Genomic DNA, 24,965 nt, shown 5'->3' with positions numbered 1-24,965 from the left:
AAAATTTGAAGAAGAACAGATAATGAGCAAAACTAACTATCTGTTAAAACCAATATCTGTACTGTTTCAAAGAGAAAACCTATTCAGCTTATTAAGTTTTATGATTCAGAAGAAAAGCGCAGCATATAGAAATTAGAGATAAAGAGATTACCCAAATATATCATGCATTAAACACAACCTTTTACAATCATTTGTAAATCATGTGTCAATTTTTCAGAAATAACTTATTTTTTCTCTTTCGGAAACATTAGAGTAACCTTAGCATTTAGTAATTATTTTAACCAAATTCAGCCTACAAAGTCTACTATTATCCCCCCCTTCTTGTCCCTAATCTTAATTTTCCCTTCCCTTATTCTGTCTTTTGCAAGATCGTAACAGTAGATTAAATAAGCAGAGGTTATTTTGCACAACAATCTGTAACTTGATATAAAGCAGTTCCAGGAGTAACCTTTGTAATTGTTGTAAATGACTATTCAGTGAATCAGGGAGTTCTTTAGCCTAACCAAGCAATTTAAACTACCCTGCGAAAATTTCCCCTGCTCACACTCAAACTAAAAAGAGTTCTGGGTCGAGCCACCTATTATGGGTGGTGTGTGATGAATGAAGATCTTCAACTAGGGTATTTTTAAAGTCCCCAAAGAAAAATGCCAATAGAGAGGAGAATTATCCTTAATGATATAAAAAAAGTCTGCTTGATTGCAAATGTTAACGGCTGTTTGATTGCCTTGTAAGCAAGTCCAATTTTCTTTTGTTTTAATCCGTTTCTAGCGATTAGTGAGAAGGGAGAAATTGTATAACAATATGGGCTTCTATCAACTCATGAGACGAGGCTAGTTGTAGAGGAATTTTGCCCACAATGAGAAAAAGGATAAAGTCTATTCTCGCACCGCAATGAGGGCTTAACTGGGCTTACCTTGGTTCCCACGAAGACAGCTTATAGGTGCCCCCCTCTCGCAGCATCGGTGGGAGGGGGGGAGCAGGAACAAAGTTAGATACTTCAATGACTGGCTTCAGGAAGAAGAATCCAAGTCCTCCGGCAAATGAGGCGTCTCACGGAGCGGGCGAAGAGAAGCGAGCCAGGTGTACAGCGCGTCTAAGCCTCAGTGTGTGAACAGCAATCCTGATGCCTCCCCCTCACGCAACATCGGTGGGGGGGGGAGGAGCGCAGCCCGGCTCGACCAACAGGTGAAGGGAGGTCCGCCACAGAGGGAAACCCGGGATGTCCAGCAAGTGTCCTGGGTGAGTAGCTTCTAACCAGGTAAAAGCTGTCACCTGGTATGTCCGTTCGCCTCTTCCAACCGCCAATACCTCCGATGGCTCTGTAATACAAATGAAGCAGAAGTGTGCCACTACGCTACGTGCGTGCAGCAAAGTGTATCGGAGATAACCGATGCCAAGGTAAGCCCAGGTAGGGGTTGACCTCGTCAGAGAAAATTGTTTATATCCCCCTATCAAAAAACTTCAGTGGAAAAGGGAGAAGAGAGGATATTGTTCGACAGAATATTTTTACTCCGGTCTCTGAATGTAGCTGGTCAGGGTGTCAGCGTTAACAGCTTCAGGTGGGGCAAAAGCCGAGGCAAACAGTTTATTCAAGCGTTAGTGATAAGTAATACTAGTGCGGTGGTATTGCACTTAATGGAGCTCCGGTAGCGTTAGAAGACGGGCTAAACAAGCCGCCCCAGGTCTAGGGTTTTCGGCGCGGGTAACTGCCGCCAATGACTTGAAGGGGAATGAAGAGCAGGTGTTCACCTGGCCTTGCACACTAGCTCCTCCCCCGGAACTCCAGAGCATCAGTGAGGGCCAAAAACCGGGCACTTTAAGCAACTTTCTAATTTACTCCTATTATCAAATTTTCTTCATTCACTTGCTATCTTTATTTGAAAAGCAAGAATGTAAGCTTAGGGGCCCTCTCGTTTTTGGTTCAGCACCTGGGTAGAGCTTGCTGATTGGTGGCTAAGTGTAGCCACCAATTAGCAAGCGCTATCCAGGGTGCTGAATAACAAATTGGCCGACTACTACTACTTAGCTTAAAATTCTGCATTTTTAAATAAAGATAGCAAGAGAAAGAACAAAAATTGATAATAGGAGTAAATTAGAAAGTTGCTTTAAATTGAATGCTCTCTCTGAATTATCAAAGAAAAAAAGTGGGTTTGGTATCCCTTAAACACCTATCCACCAAAATGTGTCACAAAACTAGATGTTTTTGTCAAAATCTATCTTGGAGAGAGCAGAGTTCTTTCTTCTTCCTACTAGTTAGTGTCTCCTCCATAGCCCCAATAGCGAGTGGCAACTTACCGAATTGGTAAGTTGCGCTTTGCACTCATTACTTGAATGTCTAAGTTCAGCCTCCCTAACAGAAAGCATATTCTACTTTGCTCATCTTTTCCCACATCTTAATATTGTCCAAAAAAGTTGTTTTCACATGGAAACATATCCCAAGTCTGTATGTTAATCAAGATTTTCAACACTTTTGGATTGTCTTAGGACTTTGAAAAATTATCATCATATACTTCAAAAATAATTCTGCTAAACAAGCCCTTTTCCAATCCTCTCAAACAAGCATTAACCTTTTTTATATGCTTAAAATCTTGGCAAGCAGAATATTCACCAACAAGGAATTTCAAGTGGTATAAGATCCTTCCTATTCCTTCCTGATACTGGTGTTGTCTGGACAGTGACAGCGTGTACTATCAGGAGAATGCTCTTGCTGAGTTACCGATAGGCAGTACTTTTAAAGTACTGTGTAGTTGGACAACACCTAGGGGTAGATTTAATAAGCAGTGGGTGCTGCTATCTACCCCTGTAGTTTCTGGCTTGCCAGAAACAGAAGTTAAGAAGCAGTGGTCATAAGGCCGCTGCTCCGTAACTGCAATAATCCCAATCAGATACGATCGGGATGATTGACACCCCCTGCTAGTGGCCGATTGTCCTTGAATGTGCATGGGGCGGCATTGCACAAGCATTTCGCAAGAAATGCTAGTGTTTAGTTAAATGCCAACATTGAATCATGTCCGCCCCGCATTTACTAAATTAACCCCCAAGACTCTATGATTTCCAAACTCTAAGGACATTATTCTTCTTCCTCAAACTAACAGCAGCAAAAGCCCAAGGTCTTGTTACTTCTATTTTTGGCAGCATGTCCAACCAGCTCCCCAGAAATTTTGTATTATATCAAGAAGCTGTGGCAGACAGACAGTAGTGCTTTAATTATATAGTTCCAATAATGAATTCACTGATACAAACTGTGCAATTTAATACACACATTGCCATAATTGCCACATTTTGTGAAATTTGCATAAAACTTTATTTTAATCATTTTTATTTAGACCATTATAGCAATTACTAATGACTAGATCTTTGTAATAGCTCAAACCGGATTTAAAATAATAGTGCTATTTTTAGAGTGTCTGTTCCTTTGTAGATAAGAACCAAAAGGCCAATCAAGTCCGCCCATATTACTAGTTCAGTGTAAACTTACTTATTTCTTATGATAGCTTTGTGTGTGTTTTTAAATTCTTTCACAGTCCTTGTGATTTACCACCTCTATTGGAAGTTTATTCCATGAAACAACCACCCTTTCTGTAAAAGAAAAGAAAAAGTTTCCTCACATTTCTCCTGAACCTGCTACCATCTAACTTAAAGGGACCCAAAACCAAAACATGATTCATGATTCAGATAGAGCATACAATTTTCCAATTACTTCTATTATCAAATTTTCATTGTACCCTTTGTATCCTTTATTGAAAAGCTGTGAGGAGGGTAAGCTCAGGAGTGTGCACGTGTCTGCAGCACTATATGGCAGCAGGTTTGCAAGACTAATATACATTTGCATGAGCACTAAACAGCAGCACTTTTTCTTGCATTGTAGTGCTCAAGATATGTGCACGCTACCTCCATAGTTATCTTTTCAACAAAGTCAATTTGATAATAGAAGTACATTGGAAAGTTTTAAACTTGTATGCTTTGTCTGAATCACGAAAGAAACATTTTGAGTTTCATGTCCATTTTAGATTGTGACCCCATATTTTGGTATTTAGTGGAAAATGCTTTCAGCTTCCACTTTATAGTGTACAGCTCTGGAGACCAAGGGGTAGATTTACTAAGTATCGACATCTAGTGAAATGCTTGTACAATGCCGCCTCCTGCTCACTAGCGGCCGCTAGCAAGGGTTGTCAATCATCCCGATCGGATCAGGATGATTTCAATTTTGGGGGGCAGGTTGAAGAGCAGTGGCTGCTTCTTAACTTCTGTTTCAAGCCAGCTTGAAATGATGGGCCTCCAAAGCACTGCAGCATCCACTGCTTAATAAATGGAGCCCCATATCTACAGAACTGTTCACAATATTCCAGATGAGGCCTAACTAATGATCTTTAAAGTGGCATAAGAACCTTGCTGTTTCTGCTTCTAAACCGCTCCCAATGCAACCAAGTATTCTACTGGGAAAGTGTAGCTTCTGGCCGGCTTATCCCCCACTATTAACATTTGGAGAATAAGTGCTAAATCCCTAGGTAAAAGAATGAAGTCTAAATCCTATGCAGTGCACTAAAACAGAGCCATTAAACTCCCCCAGCCCCAGTGCAATAGCTCCTTAAAAACAATTCACCCCTTAATCACCATGATCCAAAACCCTTAAACTAATTCTCAAATCTCAATCATGTCCCCTAAACAGCCATGCACCCCAACCCCCCCAAATGCAATTAACCCCTTTGTTTGCAATAGCAGTGAGGATACTAGGTTTTCAGGTACTGGTCATTTTGTAGATTAGATTTAGCTATACCTATTTCGCAATAACTAACGGATATCAGGCTACTTAATACAACCTATGTACTGTATATATATAAGTCTGTAAATGGCTACCGCTTCTATCAACTCCTCAAAAGTGCACTGTGATCTTAGGCCCGGCCTAAGATCACAGTGCACTTTTGAGGCGCCGATTTATAGACTTATATTTATATGATACAATTATATTCTTATTATGGTCTATTGTTTAAGAAAATGAGTAACTCACGATAGGTAAAATTAATAGGATTAAAGACAAGTCCAAAAAGTCTCTAATTAACTTCCAATTCCAAAAAAGAGGTTAAGACACGGAGCTCCTTGCAGATGCGTGATGCGACCTCACAGTTTGGCAGCTAACTCCGCCCCCAGCATGCAGCATTACATAGCAATTGCGATTATCCTAGCCTTGGTGAAGGAATAATCTAGATTTTATTAAAGAGACAGAGACGAGTATTTTGCATAAGCCTTTTCCTTTACTGCTCAACAGCCATTCAAAGTAACATAATACACATTAAAAGTTTAACATAGAAATAAAATAAATTAATATGGTAACCAATGAGAAACAACCCTGAATGGTGTGATCTAATGCAGACCAATCAGAAAAGTTAATTCTGCTATAAACAGTCTCAATAATATTCCAACTGCCTCTTTGAACTTTGGTGCTGGAAAAAACATGGTATGAATCATCAGAAATAAGTCCGAATGAAAACAAGAAGAACATGAAGAAGAACCATAAAAAATAAAGAAAACATTTTTCATGAAGACCATCCTGAAGGAATAAAAGCTGAGGTTGAATCCCTGAAGAAGTTGAAGAAGCTTGTCTGTGAGAATTTTGATCACGAATATTGTCCTCAATGTCACATAGAAGGTTGGAATCCTGTAGGAGAGGGGCCAGGAGCTGAAATAGATAGAAATAAATTAATGATCAAATAATAGATTTATAACTATATAAATAAAATTTGCCCAAGGGTATGGGAAAGGAGGGAAAATACTCGTCTCTGTCTCTTTAATAAATCTAGATTATTCCTTCACCAAGGCTAGGATAATCTGAATTTTATTACAAGAACAGAGACTCATATTTTGCAAGTTTAAAGATAGATATAAATTTTAATCCAGAAGGCGTTGAGGCAAAGAATTGATAGGTTTGAAATAAAACTGTCTGAAAACCGAATCGGATGACCAGTCTGCTGCATTTAGAATTTCTTGAAGGGAAGCTGATTTACTGAAAGCTTTAGAAGCGGCAGCTCCCCTTACTGAATGAGAAGAGAAAGATTAATCTATACCTGCTTCATCCATAAACCACTTAATCCATCTACTAATGGAAGTAGAGGAAACAGGAGCATGAAGGGGAGAATAAGAAATTAAAAGTTGATTAGAAGAAGAATTTCTAAAGGGTAAGGTACGATTCTCGTATTCTTTAAGGCAAAGAACCACACACAAAGAAGGGCAATCCGAAAAATAAGGATAAAAAATAGAAGACATGGATTTAGTTCTTCTAGAAATGTTAAAAATAACTCCTTGAGGAGATAACATTTTGAAAGAAAAATCAATAGCTCTTACATCTGACACTCTTCTACAAGATAAAAGGCAGAGAAGAGTAACCAATTTGCAAGAAAGCTGTTTCAAACAAAGTGATTGGTTAACTGGCCAAGATTGAAAAAGATTAAGTTAACATCCCAAAAGGAAGAATATTTGGCAGAAGGAGGTCTTTTAAGCTTAATAGATTTCATAAGTCTGGAGATATAAATATGTTGACCAACAGGAAAATTGTTGATTAATTCATGACCAGCTGAAATAGCTGATCTATAGACATGAATAGATCTATAAGCTAAACCATTGTCAAATAAGGAAGAGAGAAAATTCAAGATCTCGGTTAGAGGAGCTGAAAAGGGATCCAAATGTCTTTGATTGCACCAGCTAGCCCATCTGGACCAGGAGGATAGATAACATTTTTGGTTCCTGGAGCCCAAGCGTCCTGTAATAAAGATTTAGCTGATGAAGAAAGTTCTTCAGAAGTCCAGGATCCCCGGAAATTGTCCAAGCAATAAGTTGTAGAGAACCTTGAAGAACAAGGTCGTGAAGACCTCCTAAAGGATCTAACAAGAGATGAGGAACCAGTGGAAGAAGGACTGGGAAGAGAAAGGACATCTCCAGAAGAGATGGGTACCACGATTGGGTCGGCCAATATGGAGATATCAAAAAGAGAGGAATCTTGTTCCTCTTGACAACATTCAGGATGCGAGGAATCATTGAAAAAGGAGGGAAGGCATAGGCTCCCTGAGGGGGCCAAGGTTGGAGGAAAGCATCCACTGCTAATGCTTCTGGATCCGGACGCCAACTGAAAAAAGGAAGAATCTGATAATAGATTGTAAATTGTGAAAGATATCTGGGTGTAATCTCCAATCGATTTAGTCGGAAATATATCGAGAACCCCAGTCCGCAGCGGAGTTGGAGAGACCTGGAATATATTCTGCTCGAACAGAGATATTGTTCTGAAGGCATTGATGAACAAAATGTTTTCATTATATCTGATAATTGTTTGGACTGAGTTCCACCCAAACGATTCAGATATCGAACTGCAGAAACATTGTCCATGCGTAAAAGAATCGAAATGAGAGATTTCTGCTTGATAAAACTCTTTATTGCAAAGTAACCTGCCATTAGTTGTAGACAATTTATATGCAAATTGCTTTCCAAGGAAGACCATTTGCCTCCCGTTATTTTGGAACCACATCTGGTGCCCCAGCCCGAATTGCTTGCATCCAAATCTATAATAACATCTGGAGCTTTTCCGAATATAGCTTTGCCATTCCATGCCTCTATATTGGAAAGCCACCAAATCAATTATGTCCGAGCATCTTCTGACAAAGAGATTCTGTGAGAATAGGAAAAACCCTTCCTCAAATAAAAAAAATGTAATCTCTGTAATGCTCTGTAGTGTGGAGGGGCTGGAAAAATTGCCTGAATTGAGGCTGAAAGAAGGCCCACAATTCAAGCGAGAATTCTAATAGGGAAGAATTTTTTCTTTAACAAATGCGAATTTCGGATTTGATTTTGTTCATCTTCTCCAAGGGAAGACTCAAAGTAGAAAGAGAAGTGTCTATTAGAAAACCTAAAAACATCAGTTTCTGGGATGGAAGGAGAACCAATTTCTTGAAATTTATAAGAAAACCCAGGTTCTTTAGAATGTCCATAGTTAGATCCAGATGAGAAAGAAGAAGAGATTGATCTTGATTCATTATAAGGATATCGTCCAGATACATTATTAGATGAAAACCTTTCAATCTCAACCAAGCCACAACCGGTTTTAAAGTTTTTGTGAACACCCAAGGGGCTGAGTATAGTCCAATGGGGAGACCGGTAAACTGCCAAATTTGATTTCTCCAAAAAAGACAGGAAGGCATTCAGATTCCTCAGATTTATAACCGGCCAAAGATAACCTTCTTTCTTTCTCACAAAAAAAACATGTTGTTGAGAAAAGAATTTTTGTTGTTTGGAGCAAGTTCTATAGCCTGTTTGGAGAGAAGGTGGTTTATCTCTGTGTCTAAGAGATTTGAATCTGTTTTTGAAAAAACGATTTGAAGGATGGGATTGGAAAGGAGGAGAAATAGAAGTCTAGAAGGAGACCTGAAACAGTCTGAATGACCCAAACGTCTGATGTTATAGATTTCCATTTTTTTATGAAAAAGGATAAACGCCCCCCAACTTTGTGTGGGAAAAAAATTGTGTTGAGTGAATATAGGGAGCTTACCTGAGAAGGGTCTTGGACAGGATCTAGCCCTGGAGAATCTTGGATTCCATGGTCGACTTCTTGATGGGAAGAAGTTTGTGAGGGATGGGTTTGGAGGAGGGAAGGCTTGAAACTGAGGTCTGTTTGAAAAGTAAGGACGGCCGGGAAAACGACCTTGTCCTTTTCTAGCCCAGTCAAAAACACCACAGTAAGAGGGATAAAATATTTTCTTAGAAGTAGTTTTAACTCTTAGATAAATGTTTTTTCTTTGTTTTAGTTTTCTTAAAAAAGTATTTTCAATGACAGTGTTAGAAACTGTTTGTGATTTATTTCTATAATCTTTAATAGTATTATCCGATTTGTCTGTAAAAGACTCCTCTGAAAAAGAGTCTGATTCCTCAGCAAACATTTTTAAAATCAATAAGATTAACTGGTATATAAATATATATCAAACAAATCAGTCTGAGGTAAATGAAAACGATATAGCTGATATTAAACAGTTAGTAAAACACATTTTCCCACAAAATTATTCAAAACTGAATACAATGTCAAATAAACCTAAACGTTAAAGATATATAATTGCTGAGTATAGCGCTAAACAAGATATGTAACAATAATAACAAAATGAGTAAACTGAAAGGAGAGATGTAAAATGTTACAAAACTGCTCTGAGGTGAATAACTGTGACAGGGAGAGAGGGCGAGAAGACAGATACGTCACAGTGAAGTGTAAAATGGAAGCTTCACCACTAGGGGCGTGGCCACACCGGAGGAAAGAAAAAAGGAGACCGGACAACAGAAAGAAAGTAAATAGAGAAGGTAATTCACAAGTAAATATGAAATAACTAGAAACGAAGCTCAGAGAAGCTTATAATTCAAAGAACACAAATTTTTTTTTGCAATAATTAAAACAAGACTAATATAATAAAAAAAATATATAAAATAAAACGAAAAAAATGAAAAAAAGAAAATTCTTTATTCAAAACAATGCAAGCGAACAAAGATAATATATATAGCTAACGTTATAATACTTATCTCTTGAGAGCAGCAAAGTGAAAAGAAGAAGTTGGAATATTATTTGAACTGTTTATAGCAGAATTAACTTTTCTGATTGGTCTGCATTAGATCACACCATTCAGGATTGTTTCTCATTGGTTACCATATTCATTTCTTTTATTTCTATGTTTAAACATTTGGATCATATGTACATAATCTTGCACTTGGTAATAAATGTTAGATTTTATTTATTTGCCCAGTCCTCCATTTTTTTTAATAACACTGTTAATTTGATCCACCCCTCCTAAAAACAGAAATATCATCAACAAACAAGCACACCTTCCTTACTATGGCCTAATACTATTGCACACCTTCCTTACTATGTCCTAATACTATTGCACACCTTCCTTACTATGGCCCAATAATATTGCACACCTTCCTTACTATGGCCTAATAATATTGCTATGATTACGGCCTAGCCGAAACGCGTAAGCCTGCCAGCCAGAGGTACCCCCTCTATTCATTCTAATATGACTGTCTGTTCTACTTTTTAAATAACCAATAAAGGTTATGTTTTATATATAACTACTAGCGCTCAATCTTCTTTCTTGCTTTGGTGGACTAATAATATTGCACACCTTCCTTACTATGGCCTAATAATATTTCACACCTTCCTTACTATGGCCTAATAATATTGCACACCTTCCTTACTATGGCCTAATAATATTACATTTTATTTAGTGGTAAAAATACAAGTTATAGGGACACTAAACTTAACAATGCGTGAAAATGGCTTACGTTAACCCCTTCTAAGTAATTTGACTTTGTTCCAGTATATCGTCTGTGCCCTTTTTTATATGTATCTATATGTAAATGTTAGTCGCACCTTTTGACAAAGGTGTTTCACTGGTCAGTTTCTTATAATGTTTCAATTATAATGTTATGAATAATTTTAAAAACATAATTTTCATGTAACCAATAAATATGCTATTACGCAAGATGGTACTATTATTCCATTACAAAATATATATCAAAATGACAATGAGATACCTGTTTTTATTTGCATCCTTGTCGGAAGGATAAGGTTAGTCAATCCCTTTATATTTACAGAGCACAATTTGGCACATACTGCCTTATCTTGGGCATTTGGGCAGAAGATCAAAATGTATTTGAAGCACAAGCGTCCTGGGGTTCCTCTTTATCCCATAAGAAAACAACTGGTCTAAAGTTTAAGATTATTGTGTAATGGTGACATTCTGACACTAGTAAAAGTAAAAAAAACTATGAATGAACTTAACCCCTAATAATACAAACTATATTATATAAATATTATTACAATATATAATTTGTGTTCTGGATTTTCTACCTCAAAATTACATGGGACTTATCAGTCCATGCAAAGCTGAGCAGGTGTTTGATAAACCCCTAATCGGATCCCTTGATCACTGACTCTAATGCTTAAGAATGGAGGAATGATACTGTAGAACCATCTTCTTGAAAGCCCTTTTCATACCAGGTAAATCGATGTTGCTGTTAAATGTATTAAAACTCAAGACCATCTGTCTGAATAAGTGGCTGCGAACGGTTTGCACAGCTGATATAGTTTAATTGTACTCAGAGTCTTACTGTAATGTAACAATTAACAAACAATAAAGTAAAGGGGAAAGTGACCTGAGGTGTGCCATAGTCACATGGTCAGTATGCCTAAAAAGGAGGCATACCCAAAGAAGGTAAATGATAAAAAGAAAAGAGAAAAAAATAAAGGGATGGGTGGGTGGAAAAAAACAAAGGAAATGCAGACAAGGTGAGATAAATCAGAGCAACTATTTATAAGGTGTTAGACTCCGCCTACAAATTCAGGCTAACTAATAGCTAGCCTTCCTACTTGTACTCGGAGTCTTACTGTAATGTAACAATGAACAAACAATAAAGTAAAGGGGTAAGTGACCCGAGGTGTGCCGTATTCACATGGTCAGTATGCCTAAAAAGGGGGGAAAAAGAGACAAGATAGGACAGAGTAAAATATGATAAATAATACAACAAATCATTCAGCCAAAAAAAGAAAAAGAAAATAACATCTCAACTTGTGGATCAGGAATACAACTATCAAAACAAGGTGAATTCCATCTCCCTAACCTCTTGATGACATGAGCTTGATCCCCATGTCTAGAGGCTGCAGAGGCTGCTCTTACTCTAAAGGAATGGCCCGAGCGACTCAGGGTTAAATCCCAAACCATTAAAACATGCAACAATGTTTGAGGGAATGGTTTGAAGTGTGAGAAGAAAAAGGGAAAATAAAAGGCCATCCCTAGGCCTAAATAACGGCTGAAACATGTGCCGGTCTAAAACAGGTACCGGCCCCATAAGTTATAAGATTAAAAATTGGATATAAATTCAAAAGCAAAGAAAACTAAGCAAACCTGGTATTAACGGAAAATCATCAGGGGAAGGCCCTGACAGTAAATGAGTGCCAAAAATAGCAGCATAGCCTAAAGAAGTTGCAGTACCCGTGACTACATGAGGAGAAGACTGCAAAACTGCTACAATAAACATGGATATGCTGAGCCAACATTTGAGTAACTTAAAGCAAAATTAAGCATACCAGAGGGAAGGGTGTGAAACCATGCAGGTGTGTAGGAAAAGTGAGATAACACAACTTAGACATGTGGACTTACCCTGTTAAAGAGAACAGGCTAACTAAGGCAAAACTCACTTAACTATAGGATGAATAAAAATAATACAAATCTATGCTTACCCAAAAGCTCAGTATCTAAGTACACTCCAAACTAACGAAACCAGAAAATTGAACCAGAACTGCAGTTACCCCGGCTGAAAAAGACTGACGATAGTCATGAAAAGCAGAGCCACCGCACCTCTGACCCAATTCCACTACCCTAAAATGGAGAGATCCAACTCCTTCCTCCTAGCCACAAGCATAAGACTTATTCTCAGCTACATCAGTCCAAGACCTAAGTAAGAGAGTACACCCAAGCTCCGTAACCCTGGAAGGAAATAGCAGGATATAAGCAAGAATTCATCATTATCTGGGGCCTGACCTATAAACAGAAAGACAAAAATGATTAAGCAAACAAAAATAAAAATATATACATTTTAAACATCTGTCTGAGGCATGTGGTGCAAACAAGTAGCAAGAAATAATGACAACATTACGAAAAAGGCATGTTAGATAAGAGGTAGGAATGTTTGTGATATGAAGTTCATGTATGACGTATGAATCTACGGATGAGAAACTTGCCACCAAACAAGTTAATTTATTAACGATAACTCAGTCCATAGGCTCTCATGAACGTGATGGGTAACAACAAGTGGTGATAAAATGCCAGAAATTACAGAAATACAGCTATATGTGAAATGAAAAGTGATGCGGATAAAACATAACATAATGTGACAAAACATAACATAAACCAACCTGTAGAAGCTGCAACAGAAATTAAAAACTTGAAAATAACTGAAAACATAGATAAACACATAAATAACACAGACCAGTGATACAATCATAAAACAACAAATTTGACATGAAAAGGGACTGAAAACGTATCAGCCCTTGCCTAAAAGAGAGGCCAAGTAAGTACCAGGCTAACTAGAGACGAAAAGCTCAGGCTATGACAGGTAAAAGGAATAAATGTTAATGTTACCTATAATAAAATCTGATATATTTAGTGCAAGAAGCAGATTCACTAGGGTGATAGTAAATCAAATTATAAACGAAAACTCAAAATGCACGGGACCGAAAACGTTTCAGTCCCTATGTATAAAGGAGTGCGAGCTACCTGGGGCGTACCAGGCAAATGAAAAAACGTAACACTCAAACCTTATGGGTACGTAAAGACGTGTTAGGTAAGAGGTAGGAATGTTTATGATATGACGTGCACGTATGGCGTATGAATCCATGTGATAAAACGCCAGAATATGACAAAAATACAGCTAATTGAATTATTAAATAAACAAAAAAATATATATACATTGTAAGCATATGTTTGAAGCATGTGGTGCAAACAAGCAACAAGTAACAGTGATATGCCAGGCTAAAAACAAAAAACCTGAATGTAACAGATAAGAGAAATTAATGTTTGTGTTACCTATAATTGTATCTGCAAGCGAGCAGACTCAGTAGGGTGAAAGTAAATCAATTAAAAAACGAGCACTTACACAGGACCGTAAACGTGACAGTTCCATCTGTAAAGGAGGCTGAGTTACCTGAAAGCGTGTCAGGTAAGAGGTATGAATGTACTGATATGTCGTGAAACGTAAGACGTATAATTACAGATGAGAATACAGCTAAAAAATGAAGATGAAAACGTGATAAAAAATAATGTAAAAAATAACAAACGTAACAAACAGTAATATGCAAGATGATGGTACGTATAAGAATAACAAACAGCAACTGTATAAGCAAAAATCCAACAGCTATGCGTACAAAGTTAATATAGACTATGCAGATCCAATAAAACAACCCGTGTCTGCAGACACCACTCTTCACATAATACATGAGAAATGTATTAAACCTAACCCGTATCGCTAGAGCATGATTGTTTATAAGGATCACGTAAATAATGCACTTTATAGACTTCCACTGAGAAAAAAATATAATGAAAAACAATTTATCTGAGTTGAAAGTACATATTAGGAGAACTATTCTGAAATATTGTTGCTTTTTGATCAGATCAGCGGCACTAAATTAACACTAAATGCTACCAGCATAAAACATCAGACACCTGTAGCACTAAGTGATCATTCCATAGGTGAAGGTGTCGGAGCTGCAACAACCTTGTTACTCAAAAGTCAAAGTAAAATAAACTACACATTAGAAAAAACGTAACAGATATAAAGAGGGGTTCATATACTACCCATCCTACACTTACAGTAAAAGCACACTACAATAGTAAAAGGTATCCAGTTAATGAACATTTCAACTTATTATTGTAGTAAAAACATAAACACTCAGGAAAAGAAAGGTCCCCTACCCAATGCTGCAGAGTTTACATCTCTAGAAAAGAGAGGTCAGTGAGTAGTAGACATCTGTATTAATTATCTGTGAGTTTGCAGGACTCTGGTATAAGAAGAAGATGTGAAGAAAGTGACAAGAAAATTTTTTTTTTAATAGTCATAGGATACTATGCGCTCTAAACACCCCAAGGTCCTCCTGAGCATGTAATAACCAGTCCTGCACAAAACATTACACTTCAGATAGCATAACCGGCAAAATGTATTTCTCCCTTAGGACGCACCATCTGGGAGGCGCTAAGAGCGGTGCCGACTGCGAGGATTTAAATTTATTATTTATTCATTTTTATGTTGTAGAACTTAGTTTTCGACAATCGCTGCGCCCGCAGCCCACTGGCTTTGGCTGGCTACCCATGCGCCTGCAACGCTACTTAGTGTAGTCTGCTACTAAAGTCTTCATGTCCCGCTGGGCTAATGCTTATTATTATAGGCTGCCAATGGGAATGTGGATGTGGGCATGCCACGCGTGCGTGTGGTGTCAGCATCAGCCAGAGCGTGAAGAATGTCTCACTCTGAGAGCGAGGGAGAAAATTGTGCAGGAGCGGGGTGAGCCGCCTGACTCTATGTGACATCTGGCTCACTCACACACAACAGCACACTGCACCATCTAGAGCTGAGCCATGGGTGAGTGTGACTGATGCTGCCGTCCAGCCTGCAGACGAGATGAGTGAAGAGAGACCGACCGATGGAGTGAGGTAGGAATGGTGGGGTCTCTGAGGTGAGGGGGCCGGAGCGGGCATACAGTGACTTTCCGGAATTTCATAGAGACAGAGTTGTTGTGCACAGCAGCACAGACTCCTCTGCTAAGGTCACTGGCTGCTACTGGCTCAGCCAAGATTTTTGTTGGGCAGTTCACTGCTCAGAGTCTGAGAGTCTGGGTTTCATTTTTATCTTGATTATATTATGCTGCAGTGTAATTTTAACTCACATTTTTGTAGATCATTGCATTAAGGGTTAAAAAAAACTTCTGTAGAAAACGAAAGTCCTGTGACCTCTCCCACACTGTTGCTATAGGAAGGTATATGGTTTCTCTAAGCTCATGTTTCTGAGCACCTTGCTATGTGCTTTACAGTATTTTGCAGTTAATAGGTGTGTGTAAATGTGTGTGTGTGTGTGTGTGTGTGTGTAAATATGTATGTGTGTAAATTTGTATGTGTGTGTATGTGTGTAAATGTATGTGTAAGTGTGTGTGTGTGTAAATGTGTGTGTGTGAATTTTCACCCACAACAGTAATCCATAACTTTCCTTCTTTTGTTGGGACATTAACTTTCTCAATGTAAAATTTCTCTATTTCCCCAGTGCTACAAATCCAATATATGTGTGTATGTATATATATATATATATAATTGTTATGCAGCACAACCACTGTCTGATTTGCTATGCAGCACAACCACTGTCTGATTTGTTATGCAGCAAAACCACTGTTTGAAAATGAGAAAGTTGCTTAAAATGTCATGCTCTAAAAAAATTTGGGGTTCATATCCCTTTAACTAGAATGGTATGTAATGGGGGGGGGGGGGCGACAAAATGTATCCTCGCCTGTGTGGCCAAAAATCCTAGCACCGGCCCTGAACACCCTTAACTAAAGTTTAGCAGAGAGCACTGAATAAGCATTCAAAGTTATGAGCTAAGATCTTACCAACTTCTAAAAAAGAGGTCTTGCATAAAATAACAATAAAAATAATAAATAACAATTGAGTCATGACTGTGATCCCCATACTGCGGGAGTAGAAACTGAAAAATCTCCCTGCACACTAGGAGCTGCACTGTGCAACTAAGTTGCTGTAAGCTTCCTAAGTGAACAGCGGTATGAGCCCACAACCTCCAGAAAGCGCTAGAAGAACCGAGGCGGGATAATCCTACACATACCTGGACCATCCGGCTTGGTGTAGCTTCCGCCTCGGTGCAATGAACACGTAGCCAGAAGGGGAGCGGGAAGGAGCTGCTCCCTACTCTTCCTCCTGCCCCTGACCTGCCACCCTCCCACAGCTGCCGGGACCAGGTGGGGGAAAGATTCCTGACCGACAAAAGCCCTCAACCCTCTGTCCTTCCCATGTGACACCTGCCTTACTAAACAGGTGAGCCTTACTACGACTGAACCATTACTAGGGTAGGGGGGATATGGGGAAAAAAACAGAGCAGCAATAGAGAGATGCCTTGAGCTATGAACACTTAAAACGGGTCACCCTATATGAATCAGAGTCACAATGTGTAATGTATGCAACAAAAAAACACAGCGTTAATACATTGTGAACAAATGGATGATAATCTAATGTTTGAAACAGGCACGCTATATTCGTCATATGTACCACGGTACTATGTAAACATGTGTACCTTGTCAGCAAGAATAATGTACATATATATCTCGTATTAAAGATATGATGTACAGCTCAGAAGTGTGGTACAGCATAAGCGTTAGACATTCCTCTATGCGAGTTATGAAGCTATAGAGCTTTGATGCCACTGTCTTACCCTGAACAAAAACAGCAATCTGCTCATCTTACCTGCATGGTACCGCAAGGAAGCAGACTGAAAGGTCATACAGAAAAAAACATAAAGGAAACAGAGACAAGATGAGAGAGTTCAGAGCAACTAGTTATAAGGTGTAAGACTCCTACAAATTCAGGCTAACTAATAGCTAGCCTTCCTACTTATCCCACTTCAGATTTCAGGGACGCATCAAATGGCTAATCTCACATACTAAGCCATCCAAATTGGTGTATTTAATTTATTTTATTTAAAAAAAACAACAACAAAAAACGTTTTAAATGTCTACAATAGATGTTTATAATGGCTTATTGGGAATACAGCATTACATATTTGTTTTTGTTTTTTTTACATGTGTTTTTAAGTTTGGTAATGATTGGTTTAACCATCACACAAATTGATAGAGAAATGGTTTTAAATAGAACTAAGCAGTTTATCAGTTTGTGATGTGATTTTGCCATAGGTTTGTTGAACTGTGCTTCAGTGAACATTATCGTAAAACACCACAGACACATAACTTTTGTAAAAATGCTACACCCTTATATATTAGATGCATATTTATTTATTTTTGTATTTTCTCATGTAGAAATATATGTATGTTATATATTTATGGTGAACCATAGAAATGGATGTCAGTACTTCCATCTTATTTACATAAACCTCTAAGCTTGTCTTTTTCTTGAGAAGAACACCAAATGAATCAGTATTTATGTCCTGATTATTGCAAAAAATGTGTTGCTTAATATTTCTTTATTTTTTCAAGGGAAAGGCACTTACATATGGAAAAGCAAAAATTCCATTTATGAGGGTGATTGGAAATGTGGGAAACGAAGTGGATTTGGAACATACAGCATTTTGAATCCTGACACTGGTGAATATGTGAAAGTCTATTCTGGTTCCTGGAAAAATGACAAAAAAGAGGTATGTTGTCTATTTCAAAATATGAAACTTGTGGACAGAATTGACTTTAAACAGAGAATAGAAGGATGTTTTGAATATTACACATTGCTTTTTCTAGTACATTTAATTGAATAGTTTGGTATGTATTGAGGTTGAAATATTTTTTAGTAAACATTTTTTCCAATAAACAATACATTTCGTAGTGCAATATTCATAGTACAATCAGCAAATTAAACAATATTTGAGCTAGCATGAATGTTCTTTTTCCTCCAAATACATCCTTCCGATCATATCATTTCTGTTTATACAGTTCAAAGGCTGATTACCAATTGTGCACTATTAAAATGCTCAAATGTAAACTTTTTCCCCATCCTATCTATTAATTGGCATTCTAGGTCGTTTTTAATAGGAAGTTATCAGGCTTAGAGAGAACATGTTTAAAACATAACTTGCATTCAGACAGAAATTGAAATGTAAAACCAATAAAACTAACTAATAAAACCAACATTTTTACTTGATGTAATTCTTTTCTCAACTGATTAAGTGTTATTCCACTTACAATTTGGACCTGATGGGTATTTTTTACCTTTAATTCTTATGGAAGCAAATATTCCTTTGATGCACATGCAGAGATACCAATTTCTCTGATCGCTACAGATTGATTTTGCAACTTATCCTTATGGAGTATCCAGTAGTACCACACCTTGTAGTATGATTCTGTTGTATTTTTAATATGTTCTGCAGTTTCATACATTGTATATATATATTAAATTTTATTTGTAATTTCCCCCCATGTAGGAACACCCAACTGCCAGTGGTTTGCGATACTAATTGTTGCAGTTGTACAAATGATTCTTATGAAAGTGTTTATATGAGAATTAAAATTTGAGATCCTTTCATTCAGCAAGGCTTGTGAGATGGTAAGGGAGATTTGTTCATCTAATATAGTACTTAATAATTTGGATGAGTCTACCCATATTGTATGTACTCTGGGACACTCCCACCACATGTGGAGATAGGTTCCTAATGTATTACCTTCTCTATAGCAATTCCTGGTTCCTCCTTTTATTAGGTGTACTGTTTTCATTGGGGTGAGGTGCCATCTAAACAATGTCTTGATACAATTTTCCCTATAACCTTTAGAGGAGTTAAAAAATATTTTATCCCATTTATCAATGTCCTTCTCTTCACCTATGTCTGTATCCCATCTAAGTAGCAGGGGTTGTTCAGCTCTGATTGAGGCAGATTGTATAGCGGTGAGATATCATATGTTTCGGTCTAGTGTGAGAGATACAAATTTGTTCTAGAGTGTTAAGTGTGAAGGATGTTATATTTGAAATGAATTTGCGGAGGCCTGTCATGATTTGCAAATATAGGAACCATTGTACAGGAAGAGGGTCGAGTTTCTGTTTTATCTGATTGTAAGTCATAGGGGTTTTATGAATGAGTACGTCCACCACTCTATACAGTCCCTTATTTTCTGATTTTTGTAGGAGAGGTCTATAGTCTTTAAGGATCAAGTATTTTAGAGGAGTTATCAATGATTGGGTGGGCATGAGTACTTTATTTTTGTTAATTGTTTTCCATTGTTGTTTTGAAAGTTTAGTAATTTGGGAACATATATCAGGTCCCTCTATTCCCTCAAACCCATTCCACAATAAATCTTCTGGTGATCTCAGGTCCCCTATATTAGCTTTTAATGTGGGCCATAATATGTTCTTTTCTGCTGAAACTGGAGATTTAGGCTATACTGGAAGCTTGATAGTAATCTGAAAGGTTTGGTACCCCCACTCCTCCCAATTCTCTATGACATGTCAAGGTGTGAAATGGGATTCTAGCATGTTTCTTACCTCTGAGAAATCTATGAAGTGCTGATTGGAGTGAATCTAGATCTTGTTTGGGAACCTTTATTGGCAATGCCCTGAGTAAATATAAAAGTCTCGGGAGAATATTCATTTTTATGATGGAAAGCTTTCCATACCAAGAAAAGTTGTGTTTTTGCCATCTAAGAATAACTGATCTAATTATTTTATATATGGGAGAAAAATTTGTTTTGCAAAGCTTTGAGGAATGTGTAGTTAATTTGACACCTAGATATTGGATGCCATCTTTTGCCCACTTAATGTCAAAATTGACTTCAATAAGTTTAATTGTATGATTTAGCAAAGCTATTGGGAGGGCTTCACATTTGTCCAAATGTATTTTGTAGCCTGAAATGGAGGAGAAGAAGATGTTGATGGTGTTATGTAAATTAGGCAAAGAGATCAGTGGTCTAGTTAGGGTGAGGAGGATATCATCTGCGAATAAAGTTATTTTGTGATCAATTGAACCGATCTTCACACCTGAGATATCTGGTGAGTTTCATATAAAAACCTCCAGGGGCTCTATAAAGATGGCGAATAAGAGAGGGGAGAGCGGACATCCCTGCCTCGTCAGTATTGCAACATTTTTGGATTGCTCTAAAATGGCTGGAGTAAATATTTTTGATAGCTCTCAAAAAAGAGTCCTTAAATACCCTTTTTTCTAATACCGCCCACATATATTTGCAGTCCACCCTATCAATTGCCTTCTCTGCATCCAGGGAAAGGAGCAGAGAAGGCATTTTTCTATCAGCTAAACAGTCAATCACTGAAACCATCCTCCTGATGTTATATGGGGCCTGCCTGTCAAGAATAAATTCCACCTGATCTGGGTGAATGATTGTTGGGAGGATACGTTTGAGTCTGTTTGCTAGGATTTTAGTCACTATTTTAAGATCTTGATTAATTAGTGATATGGGTCTGTAACTGGAACAGTATTTGGGATTTCCCCCGATTTGGGGATGACCACTATCCTTGCTTGAAGCAAGTCTGTTGGAATATCTTGTCCCTCCATTATGTGAATGGCGAATTTAACTAGATGGGGTATTAAAATGGATTTGAAAAGTCTGATGCTACTTATGTTGGTGTGATTTTAATAATTTGCAGTCAGCCTGTACTATACTACCCAAATCAGAAAGAACGCAGTGTTTTCTGTGTTACCACTGTGTGAAGTACTTTCTTACCATCATATAAGGCCCTGTAATAACGTGCAAATGTATCCACTATTTCTTGTGGGTTAGATGTGTTAATACCTGACGGGCTTTAAATTACGGGAATTGAGAGGGATTGGTAGGTGTCTCTGATTTTCTTAGCTAGGTATCTGTCCGGGTTATTAGCGTAAATAGTTTGTTTTTAGTCTGTGAGCTAATTTTCTACAGTGTTCGTTAAGGTATAAATCTAAAATGTGTCTTTTATGTTGAAGTTTCTGGAAGGCTTGTTTAGAATGAGTACTTTTATGTTCCTTTTCTAGAGCTATTATCTCATTTTGCAGTTGTGTAATATGTGTGTTGATCTTTTTTTTTTAAATATCAACTTTTCTTTGATAAGGATGCCCCTAACCACTGTCTTGTGGGCTGCCCAGACAGAAACTGGATTGTTTGCTGTGTCTAGGTTAATCAGCCAGTATTCTCCCATAGCTTTTAGTAAGTTAGTGTGGGTGACCGGATTTTTGAGGCATGATGGATCATAAGTCCAGGCTTGTATTCTGTTTGGGTCTCTAAGGCTTCCCAATTTAACTTATGATATAGAATGGTCCGACCACACACAGGGGATTATGTCAGTTGATCTGAGAACCGGCTGTAGTAATTGACTTATAAATATAAAATCTATTTTGGAGTATATGTTGTGTGAAGCCAAATAATATGTGGTGTCTGTTGTAACCCCATGTAGTGTCTTCCATGTTTCTATGAGAGAAAGGGGCAACAATAATTCAATGACGTCCTTAGCTATAGAACTCAGTCTCTGCTTTTTTTTTATAGTATCTGTGTGGACTTATATCTAAGGGCTTGAATGTCTATGTTGAAGTCTCCAGCTAAAAGTATTCTTGCCCGTTAATAGGTGTATAAAGTTATGGATAAATGTGTGTTGGCCCTCATTCGGGGCATAAATGTTGCATAATAGAATATCCATTCCCTGTATCTGACCATAAAATAAAATGTACCTGCCTTCTTTATCAGCAATTGTCTGTTTGTGTATAAACTGTAGCGAGGAATGTATTAATATGGAAACTCTTCTTTTTTTTTGTATCTGTGGAGACGTGGTAGTGTTGTGGGAATTCTCTGGTCCAGTATTTTGGAATAATAATAATAAGCGCAGTTCGTCTTTTAATGTCTGAATGGAAACCTCTCACATTGTGTGAGAGTAGTGTGCTTAAGGATTTCTAAAAGTATAATATAGTGCTTTAATGAATATAAAGCATCCCCAAGCAGGCTTGGTTTCATAATTGTGGGAACAATTAATACCTCTAGATATGACTACAACTCTAAAATTTTAGCCTTGGTGTTTAAGTGAATACTCCTTATTTTTATTTATATTATTACTGAGTAGGTAAGTGATACATCATGACATGAAAATACAACAGTACATTTGAACAACAATAAAAAAACATTTTGATTCAACATAAGTTCAAACTGAGTGTTTCAGGGGGAGTGTAAAAAGTAGAAATATAAAGTAAGAAGTAGGTGGGAAATGTAGATCTAGCAGAGGAGAAGGCAAAGGGTAGAAGAGAGAAAGAAAAGAGAGGGAGGGAGGGGGGAAGGATATCAGAGATTAAGATTATCTAAGAGGGGAGATAGCTTAGTCTGAAGTTGCAGAAAATTTGGTATGAAATGAGCCAAGTGGGAAGTGGGATTAGGGTGGGTGGAGACTTAGTCTAATACACAAACCAGTTCCAGTAATGAGGGGGTATATGGTGGAGGATCAGTTTGAGGTCATCTCATCTAAGTGTCCTCTGATGCCAGCTCCAACCATATCTGACTTAGTAGTCAGAGGAAAAGTCAGGTAATCATCAGTTAGTATTAAACTGTGAACCAAAGGTCCGATTAGCAAAACAAGACAGACTCAGGACCTCATGACATGAATTTCTTTTTCGTGACCTTTGTCCAACTGGATCTTAGGTTAGCCTTTCTTGACTCCATCTTGTCGGAACTACTAGCAGATTGTAGATGTGAGGGTAACTCTGGAGTTTCCAGTCCCACAGTGTTACAGATGGTTGGGATCTCCTCCACGTCTTTTATGGTAAAGAATCTCCCCTCCTTTATCATCTGTAGGGAAAAAGAGAAGCCCCAGCGGTACGCAATCTGATTTTTCCTTAACAGGCAGGTGAGAGGTCGGAGGGAGTTGCAGCGTTGTAATGTTCCCGACAAACAGATCTTGATAGAACTGGACTATGTTTCCTTGAAATTAAAATGTAGGGTTTAGACGGGCTGCCATCAAGATTCTTTCTCAGGAAACCGTAAGAATTTAACAATGACGTTTCTTGGAAAAGATCGTCTTTGGGTCGCGCTCTGAGTGCTCTGTGAGCACGTTCAATCTGAAATTCTCCTCTCTCTGTTCCTCCAGTGATGAAGCTAAAAAGTTGTTGGAGGTAGGTAGGAAGATCTTTTGCCCCAATGGTTTCTGGGATCCCTTTAAGATGAATGTTCCTCCTTCTTGTCTGATTCTCCATGTCCTCCATCTTCTCCTGGAGGTCAGATATTGTTTGTTGCTGGGAGGATAAAGATTGTGAGATTGTGGAAAGGTCATCCGTGAGAGCCTCTTGGTTGTTTTCAAGTGTCTCTTCTCGATTCCCCATTTCAGCTATATAATTTTTTATATCTTTTAGACTAGCTGTTACAGATGAGTGGAGGTTGTCAATCTTATTCCAAAGTTTCTCGAAATTCATCAAGATGTCCTGTTTGGACACAAGTTGTTGTAGATCAGCTTTTGTCGCCAAAGTTTGGTCTGCCTGGGGATTCTGTGTTCCTGATTCCAAATCAGCTTCATCTTCCCCATCAGTTTCCAGTAAATCTGGGGGTTTGAGCGGAGCACCGGCTTCGATAAAAGCTTCAAAATTCATTTAAAAAACAATAATAAAAGCTTAGGAAACACACATTGGTAACTAACAAAATGAGTCAGCAAACCCAGCTGACGCGTTTAGGCTTTACGCCGTTGTCAAAGCTGATGAAGTTCAGAGAAAGGTCCCCGCCTATTAAAATTGCAAAATGGCTCCTATTGGTTAACATATAATATAATCAGAGACCCTTAACAAACAAGCTATATTTCTCTTCTTTGTGTATTTACAATATACCTGGGGGGTTGAATTAGAGACTGCAAGCAACAATATTGGAAGGATGGACACAGGTTAAACAAAGCAAAAAACACAAAAGTTAAAAATAAATAAATTAACAAATTGTACTAGAAAAGCATAGTATCTAATACTTCACCAGGGCATAAACTATTGACACCTAGAGTATCAGATAGGGTAAACTTCCAACAAATGGGGTTGATTGAATAAAAGTTTCACAATTTACATTTTAATGGAATACTAATCCATTGGACTACAGCATGAACAAGATAGAATTGGATATTAAAGTGAGCCAGATTCGCCACTGTGGTAATTCCTCCTGCAGGAATACTAATAATCACAGTATTATACTAAAAAGTGACATACTTATAATTCCAGACTGATATACTACAGGAAAGTTCTACTCTGTGAAAAGCATTGCTGGGCTAAAAGAAGCTGCACCCTGGTGGTAAATCGCAAAAGAACAGGCTAACAATGGTATTGAGCCGGTTGTTCGTTCCTGTGAGTGTGCTTCTCTCTGTGTGTATTTAGTCTTCCTATGGGAAAATGGGAATCCAGATGTGGACTCCTTGCTCAGTGTGCTTAAAGGAATATGGCTACACCTCACTGACGAGGCCCAATGAAGGCCAAAATGATCGTCTGTGGTTGCTGTGTTCCTTGTTCAGATAGGAATTGCCCGGTATTTTGGCGCTAGACTGACCCTAATAGGCGGGATCAGACTGATATACTACAGGAAAGTTCTACTCTGTGAAAAGCATTACTGGGCTAAAAGAAGATTCACCCAGGTGGTAAATCGCCAAAGAACAGGCTAACAATGGTATTGAGCCGGTTGTTCATTCCTGTGAGTGTGCTTCTATCTGTGTATACTAATAATTCCAACATGGCAACAATTAAATCACATAAAG

General features: G+C 38.0%; 1 protein-coding gene across 1 annotated transcript in view; it reads left to right on the top strand.

Moving 5' to 3' along the window:
• The window catches only part of MORN3 (MORN repeat containing 3), a 124,944-nt gene that overhangs the window by 31,106 nt on the left and 68,873 nt on the right, over positions 1–24,965 (top strand). Inside the window, exon 3 of the mRNA XM_053701748.1 lies at positions 17,780–17,937. Within this exon, the coding sequence (XP_053557723.1) occupies positions 17,780–17,937 (158 nt within the window). The remainder of the gene's footprint in view (positions 1–17,779; positions 17,938–24,965) is intronic.

The sequence above is a fragment of the Bombina bombina genome, chromosome 2, assembly GCF_027579735.1.
Source record: "Bombina bombina isolate aBomBom1 chromosome 2, aBomBom1.pri, whole genome shotgun sequence".
NCBI classification, from domain to species: domain Eukaryota; kingdom Metazoa; phylum Chordata; class Amphibia; order Anura; family Bombinatoridae; genus Bombina; species Bombina bombina.
The sequence above is the reverse complement of the archived record's forward strand: the minus strand, read 5'-3'. Positions and strand labels throughout refer to the sequence as shown.